The following is an 18,580-nucleotide window of genomic DNA, read 5'->3' as shown; positions in this document are numbered from 1 at the left end:
CCTGCCGCCTCTGTGAAATCCCAAAAGGTGGGATTCCCTTGGGAGCCTCCTCATTGCCAGATTCCTGGAGGCTCTGGGAAGAAGGCAGCCCCTTCCCACGGGTCCCCTCTGCATCGCTCCTACCTGGGGCCCATCCGTACTCTGGGTGACAGCCCGCAGAATAAATGGGTAAATGTCAGCCTAGCGTGTGGACAGAAGAGTCAAACTCTGCAGGGTATTTAGAGAGGTTTCTTCTGAGTGAAATATGAAGACCGTGGTTGTGACACAGTCCCAGGAGGTCCCAAGAACATTTGCCGAGGAGGACTGGTCTGCAGCTTGTTTTGATATGTTTTAGGGAGACAGAAGACATCAGTCAGTACATGTCAGTTGTTACAGTGGTTCGTATTGGAAAGGCGAGACAACTTGAAGCGAGGAACGTCGGGTCATTGGTGGATTCAGAGATTTCCTGATTGGCATTTGGTTGAAAGAGTTAAGCTCTGAAGAGCTGAAGTCAGAAAGAAATGTGCGTGGTTAACATAAGTGGTTGTAGAAGCCAAGGTTCTTGTCACATAGATGAATTCAGCCTTCGGGTAGCAGGCTTCAAAAAGAGTAGAGTGGATGGCAAACATCACTCATGAGGCCCTCGAAGGTACCAGATTGTTAAATCTCTCGGGTCAGGAAGAGACTTGGAAAGGGCAGGAGATTTTCTACAGAATGTAGATTTTTCCCACAAGAGACAGCTTTGCAGGGCTATTTGGAAATATGTCAAAGAAATATATTTTGAGATAAAATACTCAGTTTCTTTCAGGGCCTGCCATCTATCACGTGATGCTGTACTAGAGTTGGATCGGAATTTGGTGTCTTATTACCGCGGAGTCTGCTTTGTCAACCTTCAGATCTCTGTTTTAAAGTTAAAGCTGGTCAGCTGTGCCTGAATTCCAAAAGAGGGGATAATGAGGCAAGTCCATTCCCGCTTCACATCGTGGCCTGACCTCATTTTCCAGGTTGACTTTGGAGTGCCCTTGGCCAAGAGTGGGAATCCGTTCAGTCCATGGGGCTTAGAATTTTATTTTTCATTTACAGATGTTTCCCTGACTTCTGTGAGTCACTCTAGAAAATTCATAGAGCTCAAGTCTGGTCTTGTGGGAACCCCATTTGATAGCTGGTTAGTCGGAAGCACAGACCACAGCCTGGGGCTTTCAGTTGGCATCAGCGGTGGGGCCGTCCTGGAGACTGAGCCCTCACCTGAGAGGCTGCCTGTGCAGCGCCCCCCAGCTGTTCTGACCTCCAGCAGCATTTGTGGTGCCTGGATCCATGGGTCCCACTGGTTCGCATGGTGACATTCCACCTCTCTCTGCTGGCTCTGTTCAGACACTTCTGGCCGTGATTTATTATAGGGGAAGGGTGCCAACAGCAGCAGAGGGACAAGAGTGCAGGTGACATCCAAGGAAATCCAGCGTGAGGCCCAGATCCACTCCCAGCAGAGGCACATGGGACACGCTTAATTCCCAGGAGTGAGCTGTGACAACACGTGTGAAATGCCCACCAGGGAAGCTCATCAGAGGCTTGGTGCCCAGGGTCACTGGGGTCTGGTCACAGGGTACCCCCTTGCCAGGCAGGTACCAAAATCCAGACCCCGGAGGGAAGGTGAGCTTTAGCATAAACCACTCTGTTCCTGTCGTTGGAGCTGTGAACAATCCCTAGCACTGGGGGGGATGCCAGACGCCAGCCGTGGCTGGCCTTGCCTTCCAGGGGACCCTGGCCCCAGCCTGCTGTGACAGCACTTTTCTGCACAGCAGCTGTTTTTCTCAGTACTTCTAAGATTTTGTCCTTATTACTGCTTCTCAGCAGCTTGGTGCTGGTGTGCTGTGGTGTGTTAGTCTGTCCTCACACTGTTCTAAATAACCACCTGAGACTGGTCATTGGTGAAGGAAAGAGGTTTAATTGACTCACAGTTCCTAGGCTGTTTGGGAGGCATGGCTGGGAGGCGTCAGGAAACTTCCAATCATGGCGGAAGGTGAAGGAGAAATATGCACATCTTCACATGGCGGAGCAGGAGAGAGCGCAAAGGGGGAAGTGCTTTGAAACACCCAGATCTCATGAGAAGTCACTCACTATCATGAGAGCAGAGAACAGCAAGGGGGAAATCCATCCCCATGATCCAGTCACCTTCCACCAGGACCCTCCCCTAACATTGGGAATTACAATTCAACATGAGATTTGGGCAGGAATACAGAGCCAAACTATATCATTCTGCCTCTGACTCCTCTCAAATCTTTTGTCCTTCTCACATTTCAAAACACAATCATGCCTTCCTAACAGTCCCCCAAAGTCTTAACTCATTCCAGCATTAACTCAGAAGTCCGCAATCCAAAGTCTTATCTGAGACAAGGCAAGTTCCTTCTGCCTGTGAGCCTGTAAAATCAAAACCAAGTTAGTTAATTCCAAGATACAAATCGGGTACAGGCATTGGGTATATAGACCCATCCCAAGAAGGAGAAATCAGCCAAAACAAAGGGGCTGCAGGCTACAAATCTGAAACCCAGCAGGGCAGTCATTACATCTTGAGGCCCCGAAAGAATCTTTGATTCCTTGTCTCACATCCAGGCTACACTGATGCAAGGGATGGGCTCCCACGGCCTTGGGCAGCCCCGCCCTTGTGGCTCTGCAGGGTACAGCCTCTGTGGCTGCTTTCCTGGGCTGGTGTTGAGTGCCTGCAGCTTTTCCAGATGGCATGGTACAAGCTGTCAGATCTACCATTCTGAGGTCTGGAGGACGGTGGCCCTTTTCTCACAGCTCCACTAGGCAGTGCCCCAGTGGGGACTCTGTGTGGGGTGAGGGCTTCAACCTCACATTTCCCCTCTGTACTGCCCTAGCAGAGGTTCTCCATGAAGGGCCTGCCCTTGCAGCAGACTTCTGCCTGGACACCCTGGCTTTTCCATACATCCTCTGAAATCTAGGTGGAGGCTGCCAAACCTCAGCTCTTGCCTTCTGCCTACCCACACACCCAACACCATGTGGAAGCTGCCAAGGCTTGGGGCTTGCACCCTCTGAAGCATCGACCCTTTTAGCCCTGTACCTTGGCCCCTTTTGGCTATGGCTGGGACACAGAGCACCATGGCACATGTCCCAGTGCTTCACAGAGTAGTGGGGCCCTGGGCCTGGCCCACGAAACCATTTTTCCCTCCTAGACCTCCAGGCCTGTGATGGCAGGGTCTGGGCAAAGGTCTTTGAAATGTCCCTGAGGTATTAACATTTGGCTCTTCTTTACTTATGCAAATGTCTGCAGCCTTCTTGAATTCCTCCCCAGAAAATGGGCTTTTCTTTTCTACCACATGGCTGAGCTACAAATTTTCCAAACTTTTACATTCTGCTTCCCTTTTAAATGTAAGTTCCAGTTTCAGGTCGTTTTTCTGTTTATGCAAGTGAGCATAGGCTTTTAGAAGCAGCCAGGTCACCTCTTGAACGCTTTAGTGCTTAAAAATTTCTTCCACCAGGTGTCCTAAATCATCTCTCTCAAGTTCAAAGTTCCACAGATTTCTAGAGCAGGGTCACGATGCTGTCAGTCTCTCCTAAAGAATAGCAAGAGTGACCTTTACCCCCATTCCCAATGAGGTCCTCATCTCCATCTGAGACCACCTCAGCCTGGAATTCACTGTCCTTATCACTATCAGCATTTGAATCATAGCCATGCAGGAAGTCTCTAGGAAGTTCCAAACTTTCCTTCATCTTCCTGTCTTTAAGCTCTCCAAACTGTTCTAGCCTCTGCTCATTACCCAGTTCTACAGAGCATGTCTGTAGTCACTGTTCTTACACTTTGTCTACTGATTCCCTGATGTCAGCTTTGAGTCTCCTCTGGTTTGGGGCCGTGTTTTCCTGCCCCTTTGTGTGTGTGGGAATCATTTACTGGATACCAGGTGGAGTTTGTAGTTGATGCCGTTGGGTGATAGGTCTGCTTACACACCTTCGAGGCCTGGTGGCCTTTGTTCTGAGTTTGAGAAGTGGCTTAGACTCTGTGGGACCTTCCCCAGGCATTGTCAGGGTAAGCCCAGAGTCACCCTGGGGAGGGTGAAGCTGGTCCCCTGGCTGGTGGGGCTCAGGTGACCACAGACCTGTGTGCAGGCTCTTGGCATGTCTGGTGCACGGTTCAGGAGTGGGCCAGGAGCTTGTCCTTTCCACCTCTCAGCTGGACGTGCTGGGTCCCCGATATCTGTGGCCTGGAACCTGCTCCACAGTGAGCTGGGTGGGTACCAGGGTCTGCCGGCCTCTTGCACCCTCCATCCAGCTGTCTGGCCTTTGTGTGTTGAGGACAGGAGCCCACACCAGGCCCATCCTGGGTTGTGGCTACATCCCTCCGTGGTGTCTGTGCATGACATGATGTGGTCTGTGTGTTGCTGGGTCTTGTCTGATGCTTTGCTGGGTCTTGTCTGATGCTTTGCTTGAGCAAAGGACCCTAGGTGTCTGCCTTCCCTTCGCTCACTGCTAAGGGTAATGTCTGTCCTTCAGGCCTGTCCACCTGTCTGCTGTGAGCTCGTCCACTCAGCTTCCAGAGCAATTATTGTCCTGAGCGGAGAGGCCTGTCTGGATGGGCAGTGCGCTCCTGCGCTTAGGGTGGATGGGCTGGCCGAGCTCAGCCGACATGGGGACATGTCCTGTTTACATAGGGAAGGTGAAGAAGGAGCTGGACCCTGACGACAGCCATTTGAACTTGGATGAGACGACCAAGCTCCTGCAGGACCTGCACGAAGCACAGGCGGAGCGCGGTGGCTCTCGGCCGTCGTCCAACCTCAGCTCCCTGTCCAACGCCTCCGAGAGGGACCAGCACCACCTGGGTGAGACGCCTCCAACCACGCCGCATCCCCAGAGATCCCAGCACAGTCAGTGTGACGTCTAGACAAGGTAGTGGGCAGCATTGTAGTTGTGGAAAAGCTGGAGGCTGCAGAGGCAGCTGCGCTGTTGTGCAGGTCGGTTTCCACAGACGTCCTCGGGTCGCGGCCTCAGGGTGCAGAGCCGGAGCGGAGCTGGGATGCTGGCCTGGCCGCACGCTGGGTTACAGGCTTTCTGCCAGATCCCATCCCCGGTTCTGTCTACCCCTCTGCCCTCTGTGGACCCTGGTTCCAGTGTTTCTGCTGGGGAGAGAGTATGGCTTCCTTGGCCATGTGTCCTGCAGTGGTTTTGGTTGGCGGGGGGGTTTGTTACCACTTGTAAACACTGAATCACTCTATCGGCAGAGTGAATCTTGACAGTTTTTCAGCTGCAGAGGTTTAGCTGCAACCATCTGGGAAAAGACCAGTATTTTCGATCATATTAACCTTGTGATCAGGGTGTTAACTAAACAGTGCATGGAGCAGGCTCTGGAGGGCCGTGGGTCAAAGTCTGAGACCCCCGATATCCCAGTATGACTTTGGGAACTGCCCTGAGGTCTGGGCTGTGTCTGAGGGACTCCTGGCCGAGGAGCTTTCTCTCCTTCAGGAGCAGCATCCGTGCTGTGTGCCGGGTCAGGGCGACCCCTGGCTCCAGGGTCTCTACACACAGCTCTCCTTGGCAGGGAGTGAGAGGTGTCCCTGTGTCCTGGGAGTCCCTGAGCCCTGGCAGTAGGTCCTGAAGCAGACCTTGGGCTCCAGGAGCCCCATGTGTGCTGCGGGTCTGTCCTGTGTGTTGAAGTCCTGTGTTCTGAAAATTGCAGGAAGCCCTTCTCGCCTGAGTGTCGGGGAGCAGCCAGACGTCACCCACGACCCCTATGAGTTTCTTCAGTCTCCAGAGCCTGCGGCCTCCGCCAAGACCTAGCTCTAGACCACCTTCAGCTCTTTTATTTTATTTTTTAAGTTTTATTTTGCACATGTAGAGTTTTTGTCATCAGACAAGGACTTTGATCCTGTCCCCTTTGGCATGCGGGAAGCAGCCCCGGGGAGGTAATGAATTGTCTGTGGTATCATGTCAGCAGAGTCTCCAAGCCCCATGAACCCTGAGGAGTGGAGTCATACGCGAAGGCCGTGTGGCCAGGCCGCAGAGCTGCGTGCTGTCTGTGTCCGAGCATCACGTGTGGCTCCAGCCCTTGTTTCTGCCAGTGTAGACACCTCTGTCTGCCCCACTGTCCTGGGGTCGCTCTTGGGAGGCACAGGCATGGGTGTGTCTGGCCTCATTCTGTATCAGTCCTGCGTGTTCCTGTCATAGTTTGTGTTTCCCAGGCAGGCCATGGTAGGGGCCTTGCAGGGGCCAGTGGGGAGCACGGGGCCAGGCTGGGGTGAGGAGAGCTCCCCTGTTTTCTGTTTAATTGATGAGCCTGGGAAAGGAGTGTGTTCTGCCTGCCCGTTACAGTGGAGCGTTCCGTGTCCATAAAACGTTTTCTAACTGGGTGTGTTTACTGAGTGCCCATTTATGTTAGTATTTGCAAAATACCATAAACACAGCTTCCAATCACAAGACACAGAGCACCAAAGCGCACCCGACTGCTCCCAGCACGCGAGGGTGCTGTGTCCTGCCAGCTGGTGGTGGTCCTCCCGGCCCAGCTGTCGTGCCCACAGTGATGTCGGGTGCACCTGTGCGCCCAGCAGCACCTCCTGCAGGGTGCCCTGCTCTGTGACCATGGAAACTTGAAAGTGAAGAAGCCACACCTTCCAGAGGCTGGGCATGGATGGGAGCTCAGTCGTCCTGGGGGCAGCAGCATTTGTGACTCTGAAGAGGCCCCGGGGGCAGGATGCAGTGCCTGGGCCCTCACACCACGGGACCACAGGGCTGACCCTCGCAGGCCATTGACGCTGGGTGGGCAGGGTGGCGGGTGCTCTGTACGGCATGGGTGAGCATTCTCAGGTCCTTCCTGGGCCCTGGTGGAAGTAGGAGCAAAGACAGAGCATGAGGAAGCCACAGCAGGTGACTCACAGGAAGAGTGTGTGAACAGGGCTCAGAGGAGGGACAGAGCCTAGGCTGCACCCTCCGTGGGGTGCTGGCTAGGAAGCAGACTCCACAGTTGTCCGCACAGCTGCACCTGCCGTCCTGTCCCTGGATGCCACCAAGTGCACCGTTCCAGTGGCTGCCTGTAGGCTCTGCTCCCCACCCCCAACTCTGGGAGGGTGCCCTTGCTGCAGGGAGGCTGGGAAAGGCAGCATCTGCAGTCCCAAGCTCAGTAGAGCTGTGTACCGCACCCCGCTTCCACTGGGGCTCCAGAGGCCAGGATTCCCTTAACAGGACAGACACTTCCCACAGCTGGGTCCCCAGGGTACGGCCTTGGAGAGCTTGGGCTCAGGAACAACGTGGCTCCTGAGAGCAGGTTGCTGTGGAGTCTGGTGTCCTCCCACCATCCGAGCTCTGAACAACTCGCTCCACATCCACTGTGAGTGGAGGAGCCCTCGCCACGTGCTGGGGCCCTGTCTTAAACTTCGCAGCCCCGGGACCATGAGCCAAATAAGCCTCGTGTCTTTCAGGTTACCCAGTCTCAGGCGTTCTGTTACAGCAGCACAAAGCAGCCTGCATCGAGATGACACAGCTGTGCCCTCATGGGGCAGCAGGCGTGGGCGGCCATCCCTCCGGGCTCTTAGCACTCTGAAGCAGTTTCTGGGTGGAGGTCAGGTGCAGCCCACAGGCAGTGCTGAGCTGCGGGAGGCAGCCACCCTGCCCGGCTTCCTGGTGGCCTGGCCCTTGTTCCTGCACCCCTCACTCCCCGAGGCCCCCGAGACTGGCTGTCCCTCTGGGCGGCATTGTTGGTCCACAGGGTCCCAGCAGCCACCATGTGGCTTCAGTCTTAGTGTGCAATGAGGGGACATCTTGAAGAGGCCTATGGGTGACCTACAGGCCGAGAGGCTCCCCTCGGGTCAGGAGATGGGAGTGGGGTGGAGGGTCCAGGGCTCCTCCCACTGCCCCTTGGGCTGCACAGATATGGGGCCACCCTGGTCAGCTGATCCTGCAGGACTTAGAGGGCCCTGGTGGTGGCCGGAGCTGTCCAGGTAGGTCATGCGTGGCCTCCCGGGATTCCGGCAGCCTCTGTTCTTGCTGGCAGCCCGTGGGCCCCTCCACCCTCTTTTGTAGGTACACCACCTGTGGGTATCCCCAAGCCCACGTGCCAGGGCACAGAGCAGCCACGGTGGAGGGAGCAGGGGCTGGGGCCTTCCCTGAGCTCAGCATCTCTCTGGTCCCTGGACGCTTCCTTCGTGGTCACGCAGTGACTGCTGCTGTGGCAGCCGTCTCACGTTGAGGCCAGAGGAGGGGTAGAGGGGAACAGGCCGCCACGCCTGTGCCTGATGGGACACAAAAGCTTTCCAGGGAGGCCCCACAGACATGGCCATGTCTCAGCCTGGGGAGCGGCTAGGGGTGCAGCTCCAGCTCTCCCTGTGCAGGCAGGGAACAGCCACTGGTCCCCCTACCCTGCTCCCTGGCTGATGGGAGCAGAACCTGGGTAGGGGAGGGGGAGGTAGCTGGGAGCTGAGGGCGACAGTGACAGGGGCCACTTGCAGACTGTGGGGCTTGAGGGCCAGCAGCTGTGCATCCCCAGCCAGGGCCCTGCAAGCCTGTGCTTGTCTGAGCCAGGAAGCAGGAGGGTGGTGGGACCTGCTGTGTGGGAGGTGGCATCCTATGGGTTTGGCTTGGGCCACATTTCCAACCTCTGTCCAGCCCCTCCCACCCTTTGCTTGCTCTGGGGCCTGCAGAATCCAAGATCCGCTCACCCTGTGGTGCCCTCAGGGCTTTGTTGCAGGTGGGGAAACTGAGGCAGATGCCCAGTCACCCAGAACTACCCTAGGTCCTCTGAGTGTGGCTGAGCCTCCCCCACCATCTGTTAACCTTGGGCACTTGTCAACTTTTAGGTGCCTGACCCCTCCCCAAGCTCACAGCCTCCTGTTCTGAATCGGGAGGCAGAGGAGGGGCAAAGGGGTCTCCTCCAAGACCTCAGTCTGGGCAGGGAGTGTACGTGTGCATGGGGTGCAGGTGTGGGGGTGTACAGGTTCGGATGGGCTGCAAGTGTGGGGGTGTGCAGGTTCGGATGGGGTGCAGGTGTGGGGGTGTGCCGCTGTGGATGGGGTGCAGGTGTGGGGGTGTGCCGCTGTGGATGGGGTGCAGGTGTGGGGGTGTGCCGCTGTGGATGGGGTGCAGGTGTGGGGGTGTGCCGCTGTGGATGGGGTGCAGGTGTGGTGTGTGCAGGTGTGTATGGGGTGCGGGAGTGGTGGGTGCAGGTGTGGATGGGGTGCGGGTGTGGTGGGTGCAGGTGTGTATGGGGGTGAATCTATGGGGTATATGCAGGTGCGTGTGAAGGTGCATGTATGGGGGTGTGCAGATGTGTATGAGGTACAGGTGTTGGGTGTGTGAGTGTGTAGGGGTGCAGGTGGGTGTGTGGGTGTGCGAGTGCATGATGTGTTTGGTGTGAGGGGTCGGGGTGTGGGTGTGCTGTGGTTTTTGTCTCCACCAAAATTTAAGCGTCGTAACTGAATGGCCAGTGTGATTGTGTTAGGAGTGGTTAGGCCGTGAAGGGGATGAAGGTCCTTGCAGACCAGGCCTCAGTCAGCAGAGACCTCTCACCCTCCCAGCGCCTCCACGTGAGGACAGTGTCTGTCCCCTCTGTAGGATGCAGCAGAAAGGTACCACCTTGGAAGCTGAGCGCCCCCCTCACCAGACACCAGACCTGCTGGCTCCTGAATCTTGGACTTCCAGCCTCCAGAATGGGGAGAAATAAGTTTCTGTTCTTTAAAATTCCTTCGTCTCAGGTATTTTGTTACAGTAGCACATGGGGACTGAGACTGGGTGTGCAGTTGGTGGGGGAGGGTGTGCAGGTGTGTTTGAGGGTGTTTGCCTCAATCTTTAGACGGCATCAGGGCCACAATACCTGCAGGTGTCGGGACATTAACTGCAGACCTTGGTGAATAAAAGCCAGTTGTCCTTAGTTTGGCAAGAAAACCTTTGGAAGAGGCCTCACAGCCACTCCATGCTACAAGACGGGGCGTTTGTCCTGGGGGACCTGCTGTCACCCTTAGTGGTCTAGCAGCACCGTCTCAGCCTCTCTGGCCAGAGCAGCTGCCCTGCAGGGGCCCCCGAGTCCTGGAGAGCTACGTCAGGTAGGCTTCCCTGCCCCTTCCCCCATGTTGTCCTGGGCACCCGCCCCAGCCCAGCTGTTCCTCTTAATTGTGTACCTCGTGTGTGCCCCTGACAGACAAGATGTCCTTGGGCAGCAGACCTCTGGCCACTGCAGGCTCCGGGCACCAGAGTGAGACTCAGCAGGCGTCAGCCGGCAAGAGGGCCCCTGACTGTGGAGGACTCCCTCACGGTGGTGGTCTTGGAGGGACCCCTGCTAACAGAAAGGGTGCATCCCTGTCCACCTTCCCGTCCTCACCCCCAAAGTCAGCGTCAGCAGCTGGCCCGCATCGGAGGCATTCAGATAGGAGTCCTTGGGGACTCCCCTCCCACCGACAGGAACTGGAAATGCCTTGAGTACTGAGGGAGGAGGGCTGCAGGGACAGGAGGGAGGATGCCCTTAAACACACTTGCTGGCGCTTCTCAGGAGAAACCCTGCCTTGGCATGGGTCATGGTGAAGCTGAGCCCCGAGTTAAGCCAGTGACCGAATTCCTGAGCTCAGAGGACGGCCAATGAAACAACTTGCTAAAATGCTGAGACTCCCTCCACCTGTGAGACGACGAAAAAACGTGCTCAAGTCAGTTAGAGCCACGGTGGCCAAAGTCTGCTCAGAACCAGCTGCGCAGGTCCCTCCTAGGCCGAGTACTGTGGGGTCGCAGTCTTCCTGGACGTCGCCTATTGGTTGTTGGGTAGGGGTTTTAGGTGTTTTTTTTTAGGGTTGTCTTGCTGCATTTTGTGGACCACAACACGTTGCAATCCTAGTCAGCTCAGGGGCTTTTCAAGTATTTGACTTATGAGCTGAGTAGCTGGGCAGGCTGATAAGAGCAGACAAAGGGAGCTCTTTTGCAGGCTAGTAAACTTTCATCTTAGACTACTTTGGTTCAGGTGAGGGCAGCTAAGCAGATGGGAAGGCAGGGAGGGGGAGGCCGACAAGCAGGCATTGGGGCCCATCCAAGCATCCAAACATCCTGTTTTTCTGTAGTTTGCTGACCTAAACCGGATCAAGGCACCTTATCTTGGAAATGGACCACTGCGTGCATTATTTCACCTCCACCCGAGTCCATTTCACGCTTTCCTCCCTCCTCACGCCCCCTTGTCCCCTCATCCTCCCAACTGCCATGGCGTTGTGAGGCGTCCTGGGTTCCGTGGCTACCGTGTCGACCAGAGCAGCCCACCCACTTCTCACTTTGGTCTGGAGTGAGTGAGAGCGACGCTGCTTTTCTCTTGCTCTTCAGCCTGGACCTGTGATGTGATAGGCGTGAGAAGGAACTGTGGGTTCAGGCGGTAAGGAAAGTGGGGCCTTACTTTCCCGTGTTCCCAAAAGGCAGATGCAATCCCTGCACTCCTGAAGGAGTCAAGCAGTAAAGGCAACACAGCAAGACTGTCCGGGACTCAGGCTGTGAGGATTTGTCTCATGAGGGGCCTCAGAAAAGGCCGTTTCCACTGTAGGGAGTAGGGGAATGGAAGGTTTCACCAGGGTGGGGTGGCTTCCAGAGGGTCCCCACGGAAAAAGTGTGGCTGAGCAGGCCCAGAGGGGGATGAGGACACGTTTGGGGGGCTGGAGGAGAGTGAGGACATGCTCAGGGGTGCCAGAGTGTCATAAGGGCAGGGACGGTGAGGACAGACCCAGGGACCACAGTGTCATAAAGGCAGGACAGGGCAGACTTGTGGGACCACGGTGTCATAAGGACAGGATGGGGACTCGGACCAGGATAGATTCAGGGACCACGGTGTCATAAAGCCAGGACGGGGACCAGGACAGACTCTAGGGGCCTGGTGTCATAAAGACAGGACGGGGACCAGGACAGACTCAGGACCACAATGTCATAAAAATAGGGCAGGGACCAGGACAGACTCTAGGGGCCTGGTGTCATAAAGATAGGACGGGGACCAGGACAGACTCTAGGGGCCTGGTGTCATAAAGACAGGACGGGGACCAGGACAGACTCTAGGGGCCTGGTGTCATAAAGACAGGACGGGGACCAGGACAGACTCTAGGGGCCTGGTGTCATAAAGATAGGACGGGGACCAGGACAGACTCTAGGGGCCTGGTGTCATAAAGACAGGACGGGGACCAGGACAGACTCTAGGGGCCTGGTGTCATAAAGATAGGACAGGGACCAGGACAGACTCAGGACCACAATGTCATAAAAATAGGGCAGGGACCAGGACAGACTCTAGGGGCCTGGTGTCATAAAGATAGGACGGGGACCAGGACAGACTCTAGGGGCCTGGTGTCATAAAGACAGGACGGGGACCAGGACAGACTCTAGGGGCCTGGTGTCATAAAGACAGGACGGGGACCAGGACAGACTCTAGGGGCCTGGTGTCATAAAGACAGGACGGGGACCAGGACAGACTCTAGGGGCCTGGTGTCATAAAGACAGGACGGGGACCAGGACAGACTCTAGGGGCCTGGTGTCATAAAGACAGGACGGGGACCAGGACAGACTCTAGGGGCCTGGTGTCATAAAGACAGGACGGGGACCAGGACAGACTCTAGGGGCCTGGTGTCATAAAGACAGGACGGGGACCAGGACAGACTCTAGGGGCCTGGTGTCATAAAGACAGGACGGGGACCAGGACAGACTCTAGGGGCCTGGTGTCATAAAGACAGGACGGGGACCAGGACAGACTCTAGGGGCCTGGTGTCATAAAGATAGGACGGGGACCAGGACAGACTCTAGGGGCCTGGTGTCATAAAGATAGGACGGGGACCAGGACAGACTCTAGGGGCCTGGTGTCATAAAGATAGGACGGGGACCAGGACAGACTCTAGGGGCCTGGTGTCATAAAGATAGGACGGGGACCAGGACAGACTCTAGGGGCCTGGTGTCATAAAGATAGGACGGGGACCAGGACAGACTCTAGGGGCCTGGTGTCATAAAGATAGGACGGGGACCAGGACAGACTCTAGGGGCCTGGTGTCATAAAGATAGGACGGGGACCAGGACAGACTCTAGGGGCCTGGTGTCATAAAGATAGGACGGGGACCAGGACAGACTCTAGGGGCCTGGTGTCATATACACAGATTGGGAACAGGAAAGACTCAGGAGGCCATGGCATCTTAAAGACCTTATAGGGTGGGATGGGCACCTGTGGTCTCTGGGGTCCGTGTCAGGGGCTGGTTCTCGTGTGGTGGTGCAGAGAAGGATGGAGTCCCAGTCTGAGAAGGGGGCTGTCTCCACATCCACAGATGGGGGCAGACAGGAGGCGCCTGGGGTCCACCACACAGGATTGCGCTGCAGGCCCCGGTGCAGGGCAGCCAGTTCCCCGGGCATCAGTCCAGTTGTCATAACACAGGGGCCCATCCAGCCTTAGTCATGCTAAGGGGACCTGAACCCAACATTACAAGTCTTCAGTGTGATGACTCACAGATGCTGCTTTCACTTGAATTGTGTGTGGAGTGTGTGTGCATTGTGTGGTGTGTGTGGGAGTGTGAGCATTGTGTGTTGTGTGTTTGTGGTATTTTGCGGGGGTTGTGGTATGTGTGCGGTATGTGGTGTGTGTGGTTTGTGTGCTGTGTGTGTGGTATGCGGTGTGTAGTGCAAATGGGTGTGCTCGGTGGTATGTGGTTTGTGTGGTGTGTGGTGTGTGGTTTGGTGTATGTGTGGTATTTTGTGGGGGTTGTGGTATGTGTGCAGTATGTGGTGTGATGTGTGGTGTGTGTGTGGTGTGCGGTGTGTAGTGCAAGTGTGTGTGCTCTGTGTGTGGTGTGTGGTTTGTGTGGTGTGCTGTGTGTGGTGTGTATTCTGTGTGCGTGATGTGTATTGTGTGGTCCCTGTGTGGTATGTGGAGAGTGATGCGTTTGTGGTTGGTGTCTGGTACTTGTCATGTGGTGCATGTGCAGTGTGGGGTGTGTTTGGTGTGTGTGTTTTGCTTCTGTTGCTTATGTGTGGCGTGAGGTGTGTGCGTGTGGTTTGTGTGGTGTGTGCGTGTGGTTTGTGTGGTGTGTGGTGCATGTGTGGTGTGCGTGGAGTTTGTTGTGTGGTGTGTGTGATCTGTTTTGTGTGTTGTGTGGTGTGTGGGTGGTGTGTGTTGTGGATTGTGTGGTCTCTGGTGTGTTTCGTGTTGTGTGGTGTGGTGTGTAATCTGTATGATGTGTTGTGTGTTGTGTGGTTTCTGTTGTGTGGTTTGTGTTGTGTGTATGTGATATGTGTTGTGTGTGGTCTGTGTTGTATGTGGTGTGTATTGTGTGGTGTGTGGTGTATGTAGTGTGTGTATATCGTGTGTGGTGTGTTGTGTATGTGTTGTGTTTTGTGTGTTGTGGTTCCTGTTGTGTGGTGTGTGGTCTGTGGTGTGTGTGGTATGTGGTCTGTGTGGTGTGTGGTGTATGTGGTGTGTGTATATCGTGTGTGGTGTGTTGTGTATGTGTTGTGTTTTGTGTGTTGTATTGTGGTTTCTATTGTGTGGTGTGTGGTCTGTGGTGTGTGGTGTGTGTGGTACGTGGTCTGTGTGGTCTGTGGTGTGTGGGGTGCGTGGTCTGTGTGGTCTGGTGTGTGTGTGATACATGGTGTGTGGTGTGGTACGTGGTGTGTGTGGTACGTGGTCTGTGTGGTGTATGTGGTGTGTGTATATCATGTGGTGTGTTGTGTTTTGTGTGTTGTATTGTGGTTTCTGGTGTGTGGTGTGTGTGGTACGTGGTCTGTGTGGTCTGTGGTGTGTGTGGTGTGTGGTACGTGGTCTCTGTGGTCTGTGGTGTGTGGTATGTGTGGTACGTGGTCTGTGGTGTGTGTGGTGTGTGGCGCGTGGTCTCTGTGGTCTGTGTGGCATGTGGTGTGTGGTGTGGATTGTGTGCTGTGGTATGTGAACATGCTTACAGGCCACGGTGGTATCGAGGCTGAGCGTGGGCCTGAGGGGAAGGCGCTGTCCTGGAGTCTTCTCTGGCTGATGTGAGGTCCGTGTCCCCTGCTCGCTGTCCTCCATGGGGTCTGTGCCCCTCACTTGCTGTCTGTCCTCTGTGGGGTCTGTGCCCCCCGGCTCGCTGTCCTCCGTGGGGTCTGTCCCCCCGTCTCGCTGTCCTCTGTGGGGTCTGTGCCCCCGTCTCGCTGTCCTCCGTGGGGTCTGTGCCCCTGGCTCGCTGTCCTCTGTGGGGTCTGTCCCTGCTGCTCACTGTCCTCCGTGGGGTCTGTGCCCCCGTCTCACTGTCCTCCATGGGGTCTGTGCCCCTGGCTTGCTGTCCTCTGTGGGGTCTGTCCCTGCTACTCACTGTCCTCCGTGGGGTCTGTCCCCCGTCTCGCTGTCCTCTGTGGGGTCTGTCCCTGCTGCTCACTGTCCTCCATGGGGTCTGTCCCCCCGTCTCGCTGTCCTCCGTGAGGTCTGTCCCCCCGTCTCACTGTCCTCCGTGGGGTCTGTCCCCCCCGTCTCGCTGTCCTCTGTGGGGTCTGTCCCCCCGTCTCGCTGTCCTCTGTGGGGTCTGTCCCTGCTGCTCACTGTCCTCCATGGGGTCTCTCCCCCCGTCTCGCTGTCCTCCGTGAGGTCTGTCCCCCCGTCTCGCTGTCCTCCGTGGGGTCTGTCCCCCCGTCTCGCTGTCCTCCGTGGGGTCTGTCCCTGCTGCTCACTGTCCTCCGTGGGGTCTGTCCCCCCGGCTCGCTGTCCTCCATGGGGTCTGTCACCCCATCTCACTGTCCTCCGTGGGGTCTGTCCCCGCTGCTCACTGTCCTCCGTGGGGTCTGTTCCCCTGGCTCGCTGTCCTCCGTGGGGTCTGTCCCTGCTGCTCGCTGTCCTCCGTGGGGTCTGTCACCCCGGCTCGCTGTCTTCCGTGGGGTCTGTCCCCGCTGCTCGCTGTCTTCCGTGGGGTCTGTCCCCGCAGCTCGCTGTCCTCCGTGGGGTCTGTCTCCCTGGCTCGCTCACATTTTCACTGGTGTGGATGTATTTCTTTTTCCAGTCGTCTTTTCCGGCCCTTGGTGCACAGTGTCGACCTGAAGCCTTCAGTCTTCTCAAAGTTCTTCAGTGTTTTCTTTTCTTCTCTCACAGACTCTCCTCCTTCCTCTTCTGAAATCCTAACAGATGAACGTGGTGTCTCCAGGCTCAAGGCTCCAGGCCGCTGAGTGATTCCCCTCTTCTCCTCTCTAAGATCTGTGGTCCTTCCTCGATTTGATCTTCCAGGTTTTACCAATGTGACTTTTGGCGACATCATTTCTGCTTATTGGCACTTTCATTTGGGTTTTGTTTTTAACTGGGAATTGTGTTTTTAATGTACAAGGTTGTCTTTCTGTGTTTCTATTTCCTTCGTTGGCAACTTGGACTTTTCTTTTTTTTTTTTTTTTTTTTTTTTTTTTGAGATGGAGTCTCCCTCTGTTGTCCAGGCTGGAATGCAGTGGCGCAATCTCGGCTCACTGCAGCCACGACTTCCCAGGTTCAAACGATTCTCATGCTTCAGCCTCCCGAGTAGCTGGGATTAGAGGCATGTGCCACCACACCCAGCTAATCTTTGTATTTTTAGTAGAGACGGCGTTTCGCCGTGTTGCCCAGGCTGGTCTTGAACTCCTGACCTCAGGTGATCGGCACGCCTCGGCTTCCCACAGTGCTGGGATTACAGGCATGAGCCTCCGCGCCTGGCCAAAGCACCATGGTCTTGTTTCATAACTGTGAGTCTCCCGGGTATCCCGGAGACGTTCTCGTGTGACTCAAGCCCCAGGGCCCCGTGGCCCCGCATCTGCCTAGTGTCACATTTAGAGGACCAGGGAGGAGCCACCAAAGGCAGCACAGAGCCACTGAATTGTAGACGTTCACGACTGCAAGAAAGAAGAACTGTTAACTTTCTCAATGTCTCTCTTCCCAAAGAAATACATTTAATATCAACTTCATTTTCTGAAGGTTTTTTCCCAAGGAGACGACGAGGACTTTGCGCGCGGCATAATGTGGGGAAGCTTCCTAACCCTCCTCTGTAGAGACCGCCCGGCCCCTCAAGAGCCCCCCGCACCCCGTAGCGGCCGTTGAGTGTCTTTCACTGCCCCTCTGTGACAGCACGTCCCTCCCTCCCCTGCCACCCTCCCCACCTGACTGGCCAGGAGCGACCGCAGGGCGTTCAGAACCTCCTAGCCACTGTCCACCCAGGCAGAGGCCCCAGCCCCGCGTGGCTGGACGGGCTTCCCTGTCCTGTGGAAGGGGAGACACACAGGACCCTGTGAAGTGAGCTCTCGGGTCCTGCTCCTCTGGGAAGCTCAGAGAAGCCTCTTGGGGAGGATCTGGCAGGTTTCAGTGTTGCAGCGGTGAGTAACGGCTCACAAGCTCTTCCAGCATTGCCTCAGTTTCTCGCAGGCGCACCCCTCTGCTCAGTGTGGCCTCTTTCTGACATGGGTTTTCTTCTCGCCCCTGGAGAGTCTTGGGTGAGCCTGTGTATTCGTGAACGGGTTCTGGGACCTATCGCTGTGTGGGGGCTGTCGAGGGCTCCCCAGAACGTAACAATTCCTCGAGGGAACTAACGGGCGGTCGCGCGGGCACCTGGGGCCTGGCCAGGTCCTCCGCCCAGGGTCCTCCACACCCTGGAGAGCTGTTTTCCGTAGCCACGCGGCTCTGGCCAGGGTCAGATTCTGCAGCATGGCTGTTCATTCCGCTGGGCAGGGCCCTGCACTGACTCCAGCCCAACCCCTGCTCCCTCTGCGGGGAACTTGGCCCCAGGCAGTGCTGGGCCATTGGCTGTCAGTGCTGGTCCTGGGGGCCACGTTCCCAGTCCCCGTGGTCTCCCTGACAGTGGGCGGGGCTGGCCCTCCCTGGAGCTGACGGCGCAGGTCCTCCCCTTCTGTGTCCTGCAGATGGACACCCGCTCCGGGAGCCAGTGTTCCGTCACCCCAGAAGCCATACTCAACAATGAACAGCTGGTCTTGCCGCCCCGCATCTCCAGAGTGAACGGCTGGTCGTTACCCCTGCACTACTTCCAGGTGGTGACTTGGGCTGTCTTCGTGGGCCTTTCCTCGGCCACCTTCGGGATCTTCATTCCCCTCCTGCCTCATGTGTGGAAATACATCGCCTACGTGGTATCCTCTTCATTGTGGCATGGTCTAAGCGGGAGGGGTTCCTGGAGAACCCTGCGATGGACCTGGCTGTGGGGTCTGGGCCATGGCTGCCCGGCGGTACCAGTCACCTGCCCTGGGCCAGACTATATCCCCCGAGCCTGCAGGTGGGCCCAGTGGCCACTCGTGCTCTGTGCAGCCCCTGCTTAGGGTCAGGACAGGACAGCGTTGCCTGAGGGGGCTCCGGAGAGGGGCTCTGTCAGGAGGGACAGCAGCCCCCTGGCCTGGCGCAGGACCCGCCCTGCTGGCAGCCTTCTGCTAAAATCCCTACGTGGCTTTTTGCACATGGCCAGCACCTTCTTCCTTGCCCCTGGTGCCAAGGAGGAACAGCGCCGTGCCCCACAGGTCGGCAGCCTGCGTTTCCATGCCAAGCTTAGGCCACACTGCGAGGGCCTCTGGGCTGCCCTGCGGAGATAGCTGTCAACCCTGAACTCCTGGCTAGAAGGCGGTCCAGGGCCAGGCAGGGTGACGGGAGGGCCCCGCACTCCACCCCCTCTATTTGGTTGCCATGGGGAGTCTGTGTTGGTCCCAG

At 56.5% G+C, this 18,580-nt stretch overlaps 2 protein-coding genes across 24 annotated transcripts in view; both read left to right on the top strand.

Annotated features, from left to right (window-relative positions):
* Positions 1-6,335, top strand: part of BRD9 (bromodomain containing 9) — a 28,315-nt gene extending 21,980 nt beyond the window's left edge. For all 10 annotated transcript variants that reach the window (XM_002815381.6, XM_054555344.2, XM_054555349.2 and 7 more), the window contains 2 exons: positions 4,644-4,811; positions 5,666-6,335. In XM_002815381.6, coding sequence (XP_002815427.3) covers positions 4,644-4,811; positions 5,666-5,766 — 269 coding nt within the window. In that variant the 3' untranslated portion in view covers positions 5,767-6,335. The remainder of the gene's footprint in view (positions 1-4,643; positions 4,812-5,665) is intronic.
* A 2,828-nt stretch (positions 6,336-9,163) lies between these two features.
* Positions 9,164-18,580, top strand: part of LOC100460604 (probable palmitoyltransferase ZDHHC11B) — a 56,477-nt gene continuing 47,060 nt past the window's right edge. For 3 of the 14 annotated variants that reach the window (XM_054555339.2, XM_054555335.2, XM_054555330.2), the window contains exons 1-2: positions 9,170-10,722; positions 17,791-18,012. In XM_054555339.2, the coding sequence (XP_054411314.1) occupies positions 10,546-10,722; positions 17,791-18,012 (399 nt within the window). In that variant the 5' untranslated portion in view covers positions 9,170-10,545. Of the gene's footprint in view, positions 11,318-16,159; positions 17,365-17,790; positions 18,013-18,580 lie in introns of those variants that run through there. The other 11 variants (XM_054555337.2, XM_054555328.2, XM_054555327.2 and 8 more) reach the window with 10 other exon arrangements.

This window comes from Pongo abelii, chromosome 4 (genome assembly GCF_028885655.2).
Source record: "Pongo abelii isolate AG06213 chromosome 4, NHGRI_mPonAbe1-v2.0_pri, whole genome shotgun sequence".
In the NCBI taxonomy this organism is placed as follows: Eukaryota; Metazoa; Chordata; class Mammalia; order Primates; family Hominidae; genus Pongo; species Pongo abelii.
This window is presented reverse-complemented; position numbering and strand designations above follow the sequence as displayed.